Source organism: Mauremys reevesii, linkage group 4 (genome assembly GCF_016161935.1).
Source record: "Mauremys reevesii isolate NIE-2019 linkage group 4, ASM1616193v1, whole genome shotgun sequence".
Lineage (NCBI taxonomy): Eukaryota > Metazoa > Chordata > Testudines > Geoemydidae > Mauremys > Mauremys reevesii.
The window spans coordinates 110,170,500-110,188,732 of record NC_052626.1 but is presented as its reverse complement, the minus strand read 5'-3'; the positions used below and the strand labels follow the sequence as shown (position 1 = coordinate 110,188,732).

At 40.6% G+C, this 18,233-nt stretch overlaps 1 protein-coding gene across 1 annotated transcript in view; it reads right to left on the bottom strand.

Annotated features, from left to right (window-relative positions):
* The window catches only part of CHID1 (chitinase domain containing 1), a 254,131-nt gene that overhangs the window by 146,682 nt on the left and 89,216 nt on the right, over window positions 1-18,233 (bottom strand). Inside the window, exon 10 of the mRNA XM_039533487.1 lies at window positions 16,560-16,715. Coding sequence (XP_039389421.1) covers window positions 16,560-16,715 — 156 coding nt within the window. The remainder of the gene's footprint in view (window positions 1-16,559; window positions 16,716-18,233) is intronic.

Here is an 18,233-nt window from a genome sequence, read left to right as displayed (position 1 = left end):
GATGCCGTACAGGGGAAGAGGAAGTCCCGTCCTCCCCAGCCCAGCTGGGACTAGCAGCTGAGCCTGGCGCAGGGTATGAGCCACCAGCTGGGTCTTCCCCAGTCCTGCCTCCTGCCCCACAGCGATGTACCTCTCTGCTGGCTGCCCTGGGCACCAGAAACATACTGTTGGGGAGGGTCACATGACTGCTCATGGCTTCCCTTTGCTTCCCCATCAGAAAGTCACTTTTCTGCAGAGAAGTAAAGAATTCTGTGGGGGACATGAATTCTGTGCATGCACAGTGGCTTAGAATTCCCCCTGGAGTAAAAAGGTTAAGGACAGAAATTCATTAACCTTACACTCTTACTGTACCTTTTTAAAAAAGATGAAGCATGTCAAGATTGAAAGTTATCAGTAAAAAAATTAATCAAGTACCTGCTATGCAGCTAGTAGTACCAATAAGCTGTTTGCACAAATAAAAAACTGTTTATGTTGTGGAACATTTGCACTTCAATTCCTTCAGTGTCTGTAGCTATACTTCCCATTAGTAGTTTTTGTATGTATTACTTCAAGACTTGTTCTAGCTTTATAATTCCAACCCTGTTTGTTGATGGGTTTTGCAAGTTCTTCCATCAGGAAGGAGACAATTACACGTATTTTGTTGGTGAAACTGATACTTCTGTCATGAAGTTTAACATCTGCATCATAGTTCTTGGCCTATAAAAGGCCTGCACGTATGAATATTTAAATTGCTCTGCAGAATTTGGATGACTTTTTAAAAATGCATAAGGAATGCAAAACCATAAGGAAACACCAGAGGCAAAAGTTACACAAATACATTCCTTTAATTTGATTGCTAAACAATGTCATCTTGGTAAAGAAGGCACTTTACACTTTCAAGAAGCGCACAGACTCAATACACAACCAAGAATGACAGACATGTCTTTACTGTTTCACTGAAGAAAACACTGAACTGTGTTTTGTCAGGCAAATGTCAAAATTTGGGGGGTTTACACACGTCAGATTTTGCCTCGGAAAACTTTAAAGAAGGCCTTATTAACAAATGAAGCAGTATTTAGTTGTCTCGCTGAAAAAAAAAAATCAAGTATGATAATTATATATTTGATCTACAAAGAAAATTTCCCCCTTTTAAATCTACTCTGCTGATACTTGAACTAGTTAGAAAAGCCATATAAAAAAGAGGTAGAACATCAGAGCTAATCTCTGTCAAATCTGAAGTTACATGTGGCCTCTGCAAACACTTAGAATGAATGGTGAAGTGTCAGTGAGGGCTGACAGATCACTACATCCTACTTCATTTATTTTAATTGACCCTAATTGATACTAGGGTAAAAATCAAAAAGTCAAGCCATAGTGGTGAAAAGGCTGAGGCTTCATTGCCAAGATGAGATGGAGAACAAAGCTTGAGGGCTTTGTTACTTTATTTGAACTGTTACACCAAATATCATTTTACTCTGCAGTTTCTTTCCAATAGCTAGCAGGGCAGAGGGAGTGGGTTGTGTGGTATTTTGAGAACACCCACTGCACCGTTATACCAGTGACAACAAATGCCTTCCACAAAAAACAATCTCAATATTAAATGGAAAAAATACATGCAGTGTAAGCAATTACTGAAGATATTTTAGCTCCATTCCATACTACAAAAGCCTTCATATTCCTTCTTCTCAGATGTGTTTTTTCCTGCTTAATTTTAGGCACTGTGGCAGAGCTCTGACCTTGCCCCCGTGGGTCCTGCTTCTAGGTGGTTTATGCTAGCCTCAGTGGCTCACTGCGACCCTCCATGTAGCCCTTTTCTCTCTAGGGCCAGGGTACAGTCTACTGAGCCCTTTTCAGCATAGGCCAGCAAGGAGGTTGGTGAGAGAACTCTCACAGTCTCTGCTGTCCCTGGGGGATTATTTCAGAACAGTTTAGCCTCCTGTCCTGACAGGGGTCTGACTTCCCCTCCCAGATGTTCCTTTAGTGGTAGGTTGGGGGGAAACCCAAGCCCACCCTCTACTCCGGGTTCCAGCCCAGGGACCCTAATGGTTGCAGCTGTTGGCAGCCAACCTTTCACTGCCAGAGCTGCTACATTTCCCTGGGCCACTTCCCCACAGCTCTCCTGCTTCTCCCTTCTTCACCCTTACCTTTGGGCTCCCTTACTGATGGTGTCAGGGCGTCTTCATTAACCAGCCCTTCAGCCACACTTCCTCTCCTCTGGCTCCCCTCTGCCTGATTGAAGTGAGCCCTTTTTATAGTATCAGCGGAGCCTTAATTAGAGTCAGGTGGTCACATTAGCCTGGAGCAGCCCCTGCTCTGGTCAGTCAGGGAACAGAAAACTGTTAATCCAGTGGCCAGTATATCTGCCTTCTGCTATTCTGCTGTACCCAACTGGCCTGGGTCTATCACAGCACATGCGTAGCCCCATTGACTTCAGTAAGACTACTCAAATGCTTTGCTGGAGTAAGGCCCTATTGGATTTGACCTTAGTGATCATTGCTGTGTCCTGCTACTTTTAGACAAGTAAATTCAATCTCCATTTAGCTGTGAACATTCACAACTTCTGGCAGACTAAATCAGGGGTAGGCAACCTATGGCATGCGTGTTAAAGGTGGCACGCGAGCTGATTTTCAGTGGCACTCATGCTGCCCGAGTCCTGGCCACTGGTCCAGGGGGGCTCTGCATTTTAATTTAATTTTAAATGAAGCTTCTTAAACATTTTAAAAACCTTATTTACTTTACATACAATAGTTTAGTTACATATTATGGACTTATAGAAAGAGACCTTCTAAAAAAGTTAAAATGTATGGCTGGCACGTGAAACCTTAAATTAGAGTGAATAAATGAAGACTCGGCACACCACTTCTGAAGGTTGTCGACCCCTGCTGTAAGTCATCCTAGAAATATGGCGTTAAAGTGCAGTTAAGGTAAGTGGAGGAAAGGAGTAGACCATACCAAGATTCAAAATATAGAAGAATATGCACCCTGACAGGCAGGAATATGCTACAGAACTGGAAGCCAAGCCAAGCCAGATATCAGGGCTTTTGCCTCTATGCTAATTGAAAGCCTTCTAGGAAGAGCAGAGTTAACTGCTGATAGAGCCACTGATGCAGGTATATCTTTAAAACTACTGGCAGCTATTATTGGTGTCTGTGCTGTGCACATAAGCACTCAGCATAAATCACTCAACATTCTACCACGAGTTTCTGCTCCAAGACATCACTGCTCCAATACATTTCTGAATTGTTTTCACACACTTAAGAGATCTGTAATTCACCATCTAAAGTTTTTGCATTGTCAAAAATCTTGAAACAGATCAGAAAGTGAAATTGGCTTTAAAACCCTCAAAGAAATGGATGAATATTAGCTTACAAATCCATGCTGAAATTCAAATGGTCTGAGGAAAAGGCTTCCTCCTTTATTTGGCAAGGAAATATTCATTTTTCCCCTAATTCTCACCCCCCACGCAAAATACTCCACAGCCTTTAGCCTTATTCCCCTATTGGAACTCTGTAGTCCCAGCCTCCCAACCCTCTCCTAGTCTTTCTTTTCACGCTTTCCCCTTCCTGAAGCTTCTCATGCATTTTCCTTCCCCACATCCCACTCAGTCACCATAGCAGGAGAAAGCAATGCCAATGGGTCTTGGACCAGCTCTCTAGTCCCCTCCCTGCCTTGTCTACAATACACAGATTTTGCCAACTCAGCTATACTGGCATACTAGACACAGTTTAGGCCTACAGAGGGAATTTTCTGCTGGCATCATACCACCTCCCCAAACAATATTAGCACAACATTCTTCTGGTGGCATAGTTGCATCTACACTGGGGCTTTGGCTAGCGTAGCTATGTCACCTAGGGGACACCTCTGACTGACACAGCTATGCCGACAAAACTTTGTTGTGTAGACCCGGCCAGAATTAGAAGACTCCTTGTTCTATAAGCCATCAGAGAGCAGGTAGAACTCTAAGTAGATAGGGGGAACACGAGTAGCCTATAGTTAGAAGAGGGAAGAGCACTCAACTTTGTTCTCCCAGGCTCAGGTCTACAATATCATCTCCTCACCACTGAAGGTCCTTGTTCACCTATTAAGTTTAATAGTAGAAGCAATCAGGTGAAGACGGATTAGGGCAACAGTCACATGATGAGATCAAAAAGAGTGAGCTGTTTGTGTATATACATAAAGTACCTTTACTGCACAAAATCTATAACTGACTAATTCATTCCAACAGTAGAATAATGAATTATCTTAGTATCCAACTGCTGATCACAATCTGGGTCAAGCATGGAAGTGTCTCTCAGGACACATGGAATTCAGTTCTGACTACTCTGGGCTGCTTTTTTTGCTCTCATTTATTACTGCCTTAGTTCAGATATTGATCTCCTATGCCAGCCAGCTCCAGTACCAGGATTGTTGCTGAGACTGCATCTCTCTTGCCTGATTTTAGAAGTAGGACTATTTCAGCTAGAGGAAGGGAAATAACCCCTCAAAGATAAGATAACATCACATACTCTTATTTTGAATAGCATGTAGTTCTACCACTTTACATCCTGAGCAAGTGTGGAAATTCAATTCACTGAATAGATTAATGTTCAACTGTAAGAAATGCAGATTAGAAAATCAGTTTATTAACATTAGAAAAACTGAGTTGCTTTCTTTTAAGCCTTAAAAGAAAATCCTGTCTGTTCAAAAAGCACCCAGTATACATCAAACAGCTTCCCTCCTTTAAGGAAATACAAATGATCTCATTAGTGTCAGTTTACTAGTAAAGAAAACAGGCAATTAGAGTCTGGTGCTATTCAATCCTGTTCTGTTCTACTGTAGCCTATGATAGACAAGTCCTGCCTTACAATAGCTGTATCCAGAAACATATATGTCATAAGTTTATTTTTAAACAGATCATTTTCCCCCATCATCAGACATACTAATCAACAGCAGGTCTTGTCTATTGAATCAAAATCAATGGGGAAATAGATTAAAAAGTGACATTTACCAAAACAAAGGAAGTGACAGTTTTAGGGGCGAGATGGAAGAGGAAGACAGCAGCTGAAAATCTGCTCTGTACAGCTCACTGTATAACCCACTTTGTGATGCTCTGAACCCCCTATAGTTGTGGCTGGGTCAGAGAGGTTGATGAGCATAATACAGCCTTGGATAACAAAAGCAAGTCTTTAGGCTCAAAGGGCAAAGGAACTTGTGTTTTTGGAACCAGAGGTCACAGGTTCGATCCCCACTGTAGACAACCCCTCAGGGGCACGGTGTAACAAGAGTATTTGGCCTCAAGGGCTAATCCTGCAGGATGTCAGGTGCTTCCTGGAGGCACTTAACACACATCTCCAACTGATTTCAACTGGGAGCTTAAGGTGCTAAGTGTAGGCCTGGCTTGACATAAGTAAGGCACATGGCATGAACTGACTATTAAATTATATCTTTCCAGAGCCCCACACAGTGTGGGAAGAGACAGCAGGAACCGATCAATTAACTACACTGGGATCAGAATAGCAGCAAAGTTAAGCTTCCTGACATCTCCTTGAGCCTACCCAGCACTACCACCAGCAAATCTCAATCCACACTCTCTATAGGCCCAGCCTCTCAAATCCAGCAGCATTCACTCAGTTACAGACTCACTCACCAGCAGTAGCCCCCCATCCCGCCTTTAGCACACATCCCCATCATGCTCACAGAGCCCCGCATTACCAAATACCCTTTAGCAGCACAAATCCAGTACATTCATTAACCAAAACCATCCTGTACTAGCAAATAATTGTTTATTGCCATGACTACAACCAAAAAAATCTGTATTGCCACAAAGAAGTGAAGAATGCATTTAGTACGGATTGTAGAATTGAAGTCAAAGCAAGAAACAACAGTTGTTTGGGGAAACTGTGCGTGGAGAAAAGTTTAAATCCTCCATTCTGAAGTCCTTATTAATTACAATACTAAAAAAAGTCAAGTGGTTGAATGTTTCAAAAAATGTACAGTTAATTTCATTACAAGTTAAAACAATGGCTGCTTATAAATTACACTATTTTTCCTTATAATACTCAAATAATAGCTCAAAAACCACCACCTAATCCTAGAGTGAACAACAGATAGATGTACCATGGAAGCCTCGCATAACAGAACATTTCAGTGGGAAAGAACTTGTATGCAATACATTCCTTGCAGTACAGATCCTTACTACTGAATTATTTAAGCAGTTTTTACAGTGCCTGTTGCTTCTGACCCTTTCAGTCATAACACTGGGACTGTGTTCTAGCCATACCACCGAACTTATGTCTGAACCAACAATCTACAATTTAGGAAGTAAGAGTTCAATATTCTATTGTTGAAGAGGATGGGTCTTCAATAGTTGGAGACAACGCTCAGCCGTAAAGGGTGGGATCAGGCTAACAATAAATTTGTAATAATATTTCCTCTCCTCATTACACAAAGCTGAATTAAATATAAGCAAAACAAAGGCATTAGGACAAACCAGGGGTTCTCAAACTCCATTGCACCGTGACCCCCTTCTGACAACAAAAATTACTACACAACCTAGGGGGGCAAAGGAGGACTGAAGCCTGAGCCCACCTGAGCCCCACTGGCTTGGGCGGGGAAGGGGGCAATTCCAAAGCTTGGTGGGGAAATCTAATGCCAGCTCTGGCGACCCCATTAAAACAGGGTCGCAACCCACTTTGGGGTCCTGACCCAGTCTGAGAACCACTGGGACAGACTATACTGGCGGGGAGCGGGGGGGGGCAGAGGAAGACAAGGAAGGAGTGACAATCCTGAGTGACAAGATGGGTTAAGTGTCTAAGGTTCTTATTCTAGGGTGACAGATGTCCCGATTTTATAGGGACAGTCCCGATTTTTGGGTCTTTTTCTTATACAGGCTCCTATTACTCCCCACCAGCTGTCCTGATTTTTCACACTTGCTGTCTGGTCACCCTATCTTATTCTAGTTGGGTTACTGCCTTTGAAAAACTTCTTGACAAGAGACCTGGAAGTGTAAGAGCCTCCTTAGCATAAAGTTCCATGCTTTCTTCTGTAAGACAAAATTATGTCTATTAAGAGTCTGCCTACACTCCCTTAAATCAGCCCTAATAAGGATGCAGCAGCTAACCCATCACATAATCATCCCCCTCACCAGTTCATGGAAGCTTTCATTTTAATCAGTCTTGCTGACATGAAATTCAGAGGAAACCACTTCTAAAATGTCACTTTTTATTACCTGCTATTTACAGAATAGCAGTAGAATTTTTATACATATTTATATAGCTTGGGAGGCATCTTATTTTTGTCTTTGAATAGCACAATGCAATGTCAAATCAGTTTCCCCTACGTTTCAACAAGCAATTTATGTCAAACTACTCAAATGTGTAAAAATGACCATAAAAGCCCTATTTGGATTCTTTCTTTGAAGCTAAGCACACACATTATCGCATGGCAGCAGAGTTATTCATTTATCTATTTTAGATATCTACATTTGGAACAAAAACAACCCTTGGTAATATTTACAGCCAGCTAAAACATTCAGAGTGCTTCCTCCTGTCACAACTGAGGGTAATTCCACCTGAATTCCCCCTCTGTGGTCCCTTGAGGGCACCCACTCTAGGTTCCTGGCTCCTGAGCCATCACCTCTCTTGGATAGAGACCCATGTCTCCCCCACTGCTGATGGGGTTTTTTTAGGCTTCACAGTTCCCTGCCTGCACGGTGATATCCCAACCAATCTGGATTGTCTAAACTGGCTAGAGTCTGGCCTTTGCTTTCTCGTCGAAGGCTATAAACAGTGTAATTGCCAGTGGCTAGAAGTTATCACACAGGTCTTTCTAAGCAAGTATATTTATTCTTAAGATGAAAGCATTACAGAGAAAACATATTAAAAACAATAAAAGAAGCTACACACATGTGAATAAGATTATCAGAGATCATCCCACAACTCCAGCCAGGGTCAGGGTAGGAGTCACTCCTTCAAACCACACAAAAGGGTTTTTTGTAGTTTCAAGTTCATACAATCAAGTTTGCACAACCATGAATAGTTCAATCTTTCTTTCATATAGCTTGGGCCTTTGATCCTGGCCTCAAGTAGTAGGTGATCAGATGATAATGGCCTGTTCTTCCAGGCAAATCTTCAAAAGGCTGTGGTTTTGCATAACTCGGGGAGAGGAATTGAATTCACCTCTCCCTAGGTATTTCCCCCAGGAAATCCACTTCACACACATTGTCCCACAAGACCATTCTTATCTGACACATTGTTCAATATAGTTCCTTGATCATCCAGGCTCACAATACTCTATAGCCTTTCCATTTAATACAAGGGACTCCAAAGATACTTAAATGTAATTTAATAAGGTTTTTCAAGAATTATTTGCAGGAAATAATCATATCTATCACACTTCTCTTTAACAGTATTGTACAAATTAATGGTTCAACATACACACACTATATTAAGTTTAACTGGGACATGCTTAATCAGGACCACTGATTTACTTAAAGCTCTCAAAGGGAACAGACTTAGCCTAATGATAATGAATACTAATCTGTTTCTTAATCAATTAGTAGGTTCAAATCCTAGTCTCAATGCCATCACAACTACACTTATATTATGGTTGTACCCAAAATGCACTAGGAATTGTACCGACAAAGGAAGATGATCCCTTTCCCAGACACCATACCATCTAAGAAAAACAAGTTGGCAGAGAAAGGGAATACAGACAAGCAAAGTGGTAAGGATAATGTTTGGCACAAGTAGGTTTTTATATCTATATAAATGTGTGTTTATAGAAATTTTAGATTTCTCTACAGAATAAAAAGTAAATGTACTTATCTGTTCTAAGCATGCTTAATATCCTTTAAAATGGTTATCCAGACGTCTTCATTACATTAGCAATTTAATCTGAGCCCCAAGCAGCCAAAAGATATAGAAAGCTAAAAATACTACCCCCCACCTTCAATTCTCCTCAAAAACTAGGAAGGAAATATTAACTTTAGAGCATGCTGTAGAGATCAGCAAATTTGGATTATTTAGGGCTGGAACAAGTTTTAAAGTTGATGGCCTTCAATCCCCATTACCTCCTTCATGAAAAGATGTTCCAGCACAAGCACATCAGCTGTGGCAGTACAATAATAATGAGGCCATCAAGGTCTTTACAAGTCAAAATCACCATCTTTAATTCTATCCAGACACCAGAACCAGTGCAGATCACGGAGTAGTGGGGCAATACACTCACAGTATGATTCTCCACTTAAGCAGGCAGATGTGTTTTGAGCCAGCCTCAGTTTCCAGGTGGATTTAAAGACAAAGCCTCATGAACAAGGCACTGTAGTAATCTTTTATATATTGTGATAGACCCAGACCAGTTGGGTACAGCAGAATAGCAGAAGGCAGATATACTGGCCACTGGATTAACAGTTTTCTGTTCCCTGACTGACCAGAGCAGGGGCTGCTCCAGGCTAATGAGAACACCTGACTCTAATTAACCTGTAAAGAGTCAGGTGAGGCCATTCAGTTAATGTGACCACCTGACTCTAATTAAGGCCCTGCTGATACTATAAAAAGGGCTCACTCCAATCAGGCAGGGGAGTCAGGGAGCCAGAGGAGAGGAAGTGCGGCTGAAGGGCTGGTTACTGAAGACACCCTAAAACCGTTAAAGGAGCCCTAAGGTAAGGGTGAAGAAGGGAGAAGCAGGAGAGCTGTGGGGAAGTGGCCCAGGGAAATGTAACAACTCTGGCAGTGAAAGGTTGGCTGCCAACAGCTGCAACCATTAGGGTCCCTGGGCTGGAACCCGGAGTAGAGGGCGGGCCCAGGTTCCCCCCAACCCACCACTACAGGAACATCTCCTGGGAGGGGAAGTCAGGTCCCTGTCAGGACAGGAGGCTGAACAGAGACTGTGGGAGTTCTCTCACCAACCTCCTTGCAGGCCTATGATGAAAAGGGATCAGTAGACTGTAACCCTGGCCCTAGAGAGAGAAGGGCTACGTGGAGGGTCACAGTGAGCCACTGAGGCTAGCATAAATTGCCTAGAAGCGCAGGACCCACAGGAGCAAGGTCAGAGCTCTGCCACAATATAAACTTAAAAATATTCCCAACCACCCTACGACATCCCAGTTAAGGAAAATTCTACTGTATTTTCCAAAAACTCTGGAGAGTAATGCCAAGTATCCATAGATTCCAATGCCAGAAGGAACCATAGTGATCATGTAGTCTAATCTCCTGTATAACACAACCCTTTGGAATTGTACCTCTAATTAACACACAAGTCAACGTTACATTAATATAAATGGAGTGGGTGACACTGTTTGCACATGATGGACTTTAATGACCCAAGTTCAACTGTATTCTTTAATGACCCAAGTTCACAAGCAACAATGAAGTTTACTGGCCTCGATCTTGTCTATATAACAAAACTAACACATACTTCACAGATGTTATCCACAAAGGAACAGAGTAGCATCAGTGAACTGGCAGAGCCACCCAAAGCCAGCCAAGAAAGAAGATCATATACTATTGCAAGTGAAACATAAGATGAAAGTTCACAGGGCTAAGAAAGCTTTTGAAAAGCAAATAGCCAAAGGAAAAAAAAATATGAGAAGCAGGACTTAGCCCGTCAAAGAATAAATGGGCCTCCTGGTCTATCAAAGATCTAAGGGAAGCAATAAAGGGTAAGGATATTGCAGATTTTTCAATATTCAAAATGTATTAAGGGGCTACTCACCCTAGATCTACTCTTTTCAAGTAAGGATGAAGTACTGTCAGATTAAGCTATCAATATATGATGTGCTGGAACAAATGGGTAATTAGATCAGCAAGTCACCAAGATCAGATGGTTACATTCTGACAGGATTTTAATATAGTGGCACCTTTTAATGACTGCATCTTTGCAGTTCAGAACTTCATGCTTGAGGACCGGTGCACAGCAAATACTGTACCTCTAAAAAACAGATTACATTACAGATCCTCGTGTCTTCTTTCAGAAACTGGGCAAAAATCATTTGAGACAAAAAGGAGAAACCAACAAGGCTTCTGTGAAGCAAAATCATTATGGTACTTGGTTGATTTAAGTATCAGAGATGCCCTATCACTTGTGAGATGGACTCATTAAAACAGCAAAAAATATATGTACTGAGCTGCACTGAGATATGAACTCATACTTATTGCAAAATGTAAGCAGCATTACTAGTAGTTTCTAGCATAACAACTCCCAATGACAGATAGCATTGTGCTGTAAGAGAAAAAATGTTTTCATTTCATTATAATAAAATATATACACATTACTTTTTTATGATGGACATAAAGGGAAAAGGATATTATACAGAGATACTGTATGTCTATTCAGACAAATTATGATTGAGTACTTACACCTTCACATTACATTCGACAATAAAAGCCACTGGCTAGATATTTTATGCAAATAGAAATGCTACAGAAAATTATTTTGTTATCTTCCTGATTAGAAAATATTCAGTGCATGAAGTCTGCCTACACTCACAGCCTCACTCCATCCTCTGTTCACTACAGTGTGATCAACCATCCCTACCATGGAGGAAAACACAAGGCCAGCAAAAGTTTCAACACTTCTGCACATTTTGTAAAGTTAAATATCTAGATGCAACAAAATCCTTAAGTGCATACTATATTTAAAAATCAAACATCTTGCACACAGACTCATTGCCTATGAAAGGCTTAAGATATATTCCAACTGTATCCACTTACCACTTAAAAAAAATGGATCAGACTCATCTCCATACAGTCACAGGCAAAGACCTATGAATGTATATGCCCTTGCAATATGCCCAGGTCAATATTGGGCTCTGGGGGATATTGAAGACAATAGTACCACCCTACATGGGAGAACTATTAACACAAGCACTTTGTTATTCTGCTGGGGTTGACAAGTTGAAGAGGCTGTCTTCCAGGCAGCCAGGACTCAAGTCAGAGTACTGCTTGACAACTTTACAGGTCAAACCAAACACTTGGGATTGTTCCCAGAAACAAACAGTAAGCCAGGGCAGACTCAGGTGCACAGGCACGGTTTACTGTGAAAAGAGATCATAAGCAAGCCATACACCGTTTTACACTAGGTAAAGTTACGGAGTTGCCTTCAGATGTAGCCAAGCCCAAGGGACCACACAGCATAAGGCAGACACTGAAGTGGGAGAGCACAAAGAGGTAATCCAGTCACACAGTTTGAGCACATCAAAGGGGGCAGCGGGAATAAAAAGATGACCAGAGAAGCAGAAAAGACCTAAAGTGTGCAGAACCTTAATGTCTGAGGCAGAACAAGAGGGGAATTTTATTCTTGGTGGGGTGGGGGCAGATAATTAAATGAACATAGTAACTTATGACATTTTGTATATACTGCCGAGAGTGGGTGTACAAACCCCATGCTGGAGAACAAGGGGTTTACAAGCAGCTCTGGGCTGAGGCAGCCCCGCCCAGCCATACCTATAAAGCCTGTACAAGTTGGAGGCGGAGCTTAAAAGGGAAAGTGGAGCAGCTCAGAAGAAGGCAAGCAGGAGAAGGGAACAGATCTCTGCTCTGGGGAAATAACAGCCCAGGAGCTCTTGTTGCCTGAGACCTGACCACACTTAGTCCTGCCCAAGACAGCAAAGGAGAGACTGGAGACTGTTTAGGAAGATCAGAAACTTTATTTTCAGTTCAGTTCTTTAACTTAACCTGCAGGGAAATAAAAAAGGGGAAAACCAGATGGGAAGTGATGCAAGGATGAAGCTATTTAGCACCCTATGGTACAGAACTTAGATGACCCTGGATTGGAGCCTGATGGGGAGGGTAGGTCTGGGCTCCCCTACCAGCTCTTGAAGGTGGGACAACAATAAGAGTCTACTCCTTGGTGGGGAATCCAGCTAGGAAAAACCCTGAATGCACAAGGGACCAGACACCAAAATCCTGGAGCTAAGGAGAAAGTCCTGACACCCTAGTGGACACCAACAGACTTCTCAGTTATTGTTTTTTTTTATTTCTGTATATCCAGAAAGGGGAGGAGTATAGCTCATGACTTGGCCAGAGGACTGAGCCACAAAAGAAGGGACTGATCCCATAGGCCAGAGTTGTAAAAGAAAGGGGGACACCAGCCTGACAAGAGTAAGCCTGCTGGTAAGAGTCACCTTTCACAACAGCTTTTAAAACAAAATATACACCTGTGCCCAGAGCTCTGTAGTTTTACAACAGAATAATAAAATTAGACACCAGTAAAGCCACTTAGAGCTTGAAGAGAGATTGGTTGTAGCCAGCATAGGGCAAGATGGATTTTGCAGCAAAATTTTGGATGGATTGAATGGGGCAGGAAGAGAGACAAAGGCAGGAGAGAAGGCTGCAGTAGTTTTCAGTGACAGCTCCCCCCCCTTGCTGCATCTTCAACTGAATGCACTAATTCCATCAGAAGGACAGTCCTTCAGTCTTCTCCTACAATATGGTTAGTGCATTGCCATTTAGACTTCCTCCCACACCCTCCAGCTTATCTGACAAGGAAGGTTAGAGGGTAAGGAAATAAACCTAGTCTCAGATGTCACCCTGTTGAGTTCCTCACCCTCTTCCCACACAGGGAAAGGAGAACAGTCATTCACCTCAAAACCAAGGCAGAAAACACGAATGAACTTCTGCCAGACCCTCCTTTTCCTTTCTACTGCTCACCACAGGCCCTTATACTTCATTGAGATGACTTCCATTTTGGTTGACATTAGTGTTGTCTTGACATGCATATTGTATGGGTTATGTAAGTCACAATACTTAATGCTGATTGGAAGAAAGCTAATGAACACGTAATGTGGAAAGGTATAAGAAACCAAGTGAGCACAGGCTCAGGTTGGAGAATACCTGACCATAGACTAAGACAACCAGGAGAGCTTCCCAGTACCCCAAAACTTGGTAGCTTGAGCCCCTCATTGTTCTGTCTTATCTATTTATCATCTATCAAATATATGATCAGAAACTATAGATGACAGCGATTCTGTCTGAAAATTTATAAATAAAGGCCAAAACTAATTAAGTCTCAATTAGGTTGACTCACACCTCACACACCCCACAAGCAGTATCCCAGAACTTCTCTTCTTGTAAACTGAAGTTTATGTATGCTGTGATTCACTGTAACATAATAGCGTATTAATCCTATTCCCAGTACAGTTTCCTCCCCTGAAATGGTGCTCCAGTAATCAGATCTTAATCATTAAGTATAATAAAATTCTTAAGCATATCTACAATATTTAAAAGACAATTTATACACTGACTCATTGTCAGTGAAAATCTTAAGACTCACTCCAACTCTCCATCTAGTCCCTTAAAAGAAAAAGGATCAGACCTATCTCAGTAGGCCTCAGGCAAAAGGCTGTATAAGTAGATGACCCTAGCAAAGTGTCCTAAAGGTCAATCTTTGGCTCTAGCAGAAAACCATGATGAACAAGTTCTATAGCCAAGGGTATATTCCTTACTCCTTCTTTATCTGTAAACCACCAGGAGGGGATCTCTCTTCTGAAGTGCTGCAAGCAGTGAGGGTTCATGTATAGTAACAGATGCTGTGTACCAATTTCCCATATTGGCCTGCAGATTCAAGACACCCCCAGGTCAACAAATACAGCACCCTCCCAGATGTGTGATTAATGTTTTTCAAAGAGACACAGATGCTGGATGCTGGAGCTTCCTTTGCGAACAGTTTTTTAGCAGTTAAAATAAAGTTAATTTCACTCTAGAAGATCATCAGCCAGTGTACTTTTCAATAATAGATCCAGATTCAACTTCTAAGTGTGTATAGCTAAGATTCCAGAATTTAACTATGCATCCTCAAAATACAACTCTGAGGAAAAAATAGCTTAAACCATGAATCTGTTTTTTTATTAAATAAAGCAGAAGCACCAATTACAAAGCTGCATACATCAATAGAAGCAATTGTTTAAAATTGAAAGCCTAAGTTAAAAAAAACATATCTAGACTGTTGTTTCCAATTACTTTTGCTAACTGAAATATGACAATACTATGCACTGCCACTGACTTCAGTGGCAGAAGGACCATTCCCCTGAGTAGTAATTACTTTAACTGCATAATATTCACTGCAACCTCTCTTACATCTCTAAATGTATTCTCTATTGGACACAGTTATACTAATTTTCTATACCACTTAACTAGAAGGGTTTTTTTTTGCCACTAACTCAAAGACAGCATGATTGGGTACCATAATATACTATAGAATACACTATAAAAGTAGATACTATATAGCAATACAGTATAGTTATTATTGGAAACTTCACTACAAACAGTGCAGTATCATGAAAGCCAGGAGATAGTATTCCTATATTCCTAGGTTTCTATACATAAAGTATTGTAATGGAAACTATATTAATTATACTATCTACTAGAGTAAATATACTAGTAAATATAGAAGTGTTTCAACACTGTAGTATTATTTCTGCAAAACGAGTAGTGCACATTTTACTATAGCAATATGACAGATTTACTGTAGACGAGATGGGTGAGGTAATATCTTTTATTGGACCAACTTCTGATGGAGAGAGAGACAAGCTTTTGAGCTACACAGAGCTCGTGTCATTTTGCTACGCACAGCAAGAATCCTTTAATATAAAAGCTTCTGTTCTAGGTAACTGTTTCTTCTTCCCCATCCCTTAGTCAATGTCATTCAGGCCCCCATTATTCTGCAAGATTCAGGAATGATTCATCACCTGCAATGAACTGCATCTACAATTTTGCACTATAACAAATTGCCAGGAAAAGGCATGAATAAAGGGCAGATAAGGAAACTGTGGGAGCAATTCATGTGAGCAACAAATGTCAGCACAAATGTAGGCCAAGACAGAAAATCAGACCCTCAACTTAGAAGTATTTGCCCAGCTAACTTGTATTTTACTGCTTAATGGACAAGCAATAATAATTATCCTGGGTGCATTGGTTAACTAACACATCTGGCCTACAGTTGAAAATGAGAATTGTACTTTGTGCTTCAAGTTCTTATACTTACACACAAAACTGTTGAACAAAATTAATTTACCTGCCAAAAATCACTGGGATTTTGTTCCTTCTCTGGCTCAGCCAGTTATACTATATTTTGGAAAGAAGACAAATGGCTAATTATGTGCAAGTATCACCCAACATTGGAACAGCCATTTTCTTCTAAAAACCAAATTGAAGTTCTAGGCTGTGTTTGGTAAAGTTGCCTTTATTTATCTTTGTCTGCTTATTGGTTTTATTCTCAAGGCAACTTCTTGTACCTTTTTCCTCGAGACATCATTTACAAAAATAACTGTATTGTGGCAGCATATTGTGGCTGTAAAATGAATACTGAAATTAGTTTAACAGATAATTTCAGAAGCTAAGAAAAGCAAAATGGAAAACAATACTTCAGAACATTTTAACAGAATTTCTGGCTTCCAAAAACACAAGCCAGTCCCTTTGCATACAAAGTCTCTACTCTATTTTCTATGGCAGATGAGAATTTCTTCAAGCTATAACTTAATTTAAAGCCTTGATCATTTTTGCCACTGCCAATATGACTGTAAGTCAGTATTTCTAAACACTAATTATTAAAACTATGAAGGACATCAACTTTAAATAAAAGTTCATCATCTGTAGGCATTTTACCTGTTACCAAGGATAGGCTCTCCAGAGGCACCCAGTGCTGAATAGTCCATGCCATAGAAATTCAGCCCCAGAAGAATTTTACTCCTCCATTTGGATTCAGGATCAAGCACCTGAACACAGGCCCGTACCCAGGGAAGTGGGGAGTTTGGGCCAGGCCTGTTGGGTCAGCAATGGAATAAACAGGATGTCAGAAACAGTAAGTGTTCATTTTCAGATAACAGCTGCTTTGTATTCTTGAACTAATTATAACTTGATGAGCAAACTATGGCACATTAAAATTACAAAGGCTAAATGGACAGTCTCTTGTAGTCTGAACTCTAGTTTGATGCACAGAGCACACAACCTGCTTTTCAAATGACATTGTGACCCCTTTCTAGCACAAAAAGGCAAAGAAACATCTCACATAAGTCAGAAGAGAAGGCTTCCACCTAGCAGTTTTTTCCACTTCACTGGGCCTGGGATAATGCCCACAAGAGAATTCAAAATACTCAGTGCCTTGAGTTGTTTTGTATACCATTCTGACCTTTACTGTTACATTGCAACATAACACACAGGACCTAATCCTGTTCATTTTACTCACACAAAGAGTCAATAATTGGCGAGCAGGATTTAATCCACTGTTGCTTAACATTCTGACCTTGTGGTAATGAATGCAGAATTGTTTGGATGGGCAGTGGAATCATAAGGAAAAGCCATGTTTGTAAAATGAACAATTGGACCACACAGACTGGCTGTCCTCATGTGCACCAAGCACTCAGTAGCCTAACATAAGGAACAATATATTCCAGTCTTGTGAACATCAATGGCTTTCACCCCCTGGTGACTATTTACCTCAAAGTGTTTTGGATATCTGTACAATTAAAAATAAAATAAAAATAGTAAGCATACTGTTCAGAAAATACTTTGCTAAAAATTATGAGTTGTTCATATTTAAAGTAATGGTGTAGTGTCAAAATGGGTGCAGTGTCCTATAGTTCATGTGTTAAGACTAGGCATGGCAGAATTTGATTTTTTTATATAAATTTCAACAGATGCAATGTTTATTTTTAAGCATTTTTTTCTATTTTTATCAATTTAAATTTCACAGTTGCAGGAAATTATAGGGAGTCAGGCAATTGTTTCATCATAGTAGATGTAGAAATTAAAAAATGTAAAGTTTAATAACCAGGAAAAAACACTAATTTTCAACATCGTTTGTTGAAATATATAAAGTATGTAGCCTTAAATCAAACTCTAAGTTCTCAAGGAGCATTTTTCTTACATTGTCTAGATGTGAATTTTGACCACCAATGGAAGTATTTTTCATTGGTAAAATTGATGCTTACCTACATTTACCATTTAAAAAAAAACAAAAAAACTAATCCTCCCAATCTTAGATAAGACTATCCAAGGAAATTCAGAATAAAAGATTAAAACCAGTTGAAAAAATCCTGTCTCAAGCTAAGGTACTACTATAAAATCACATTTATTTAATAATGGAAATGCCCGGTGTTATTACAGACTCTAAAAGAAGTGATTCCTTGTGCAGAAAGAGCAGCTGCACTGCAGCAACAAGAGATTTAAGCAACTGTATGCACCAGTTAAAGAACTGACTCAGAAAGTCTCCATAACACCGTTTAAAACCAAAAGTTGCTGTTCCATCGAAATTCCACCTCAAATTAAAATGATATCTTA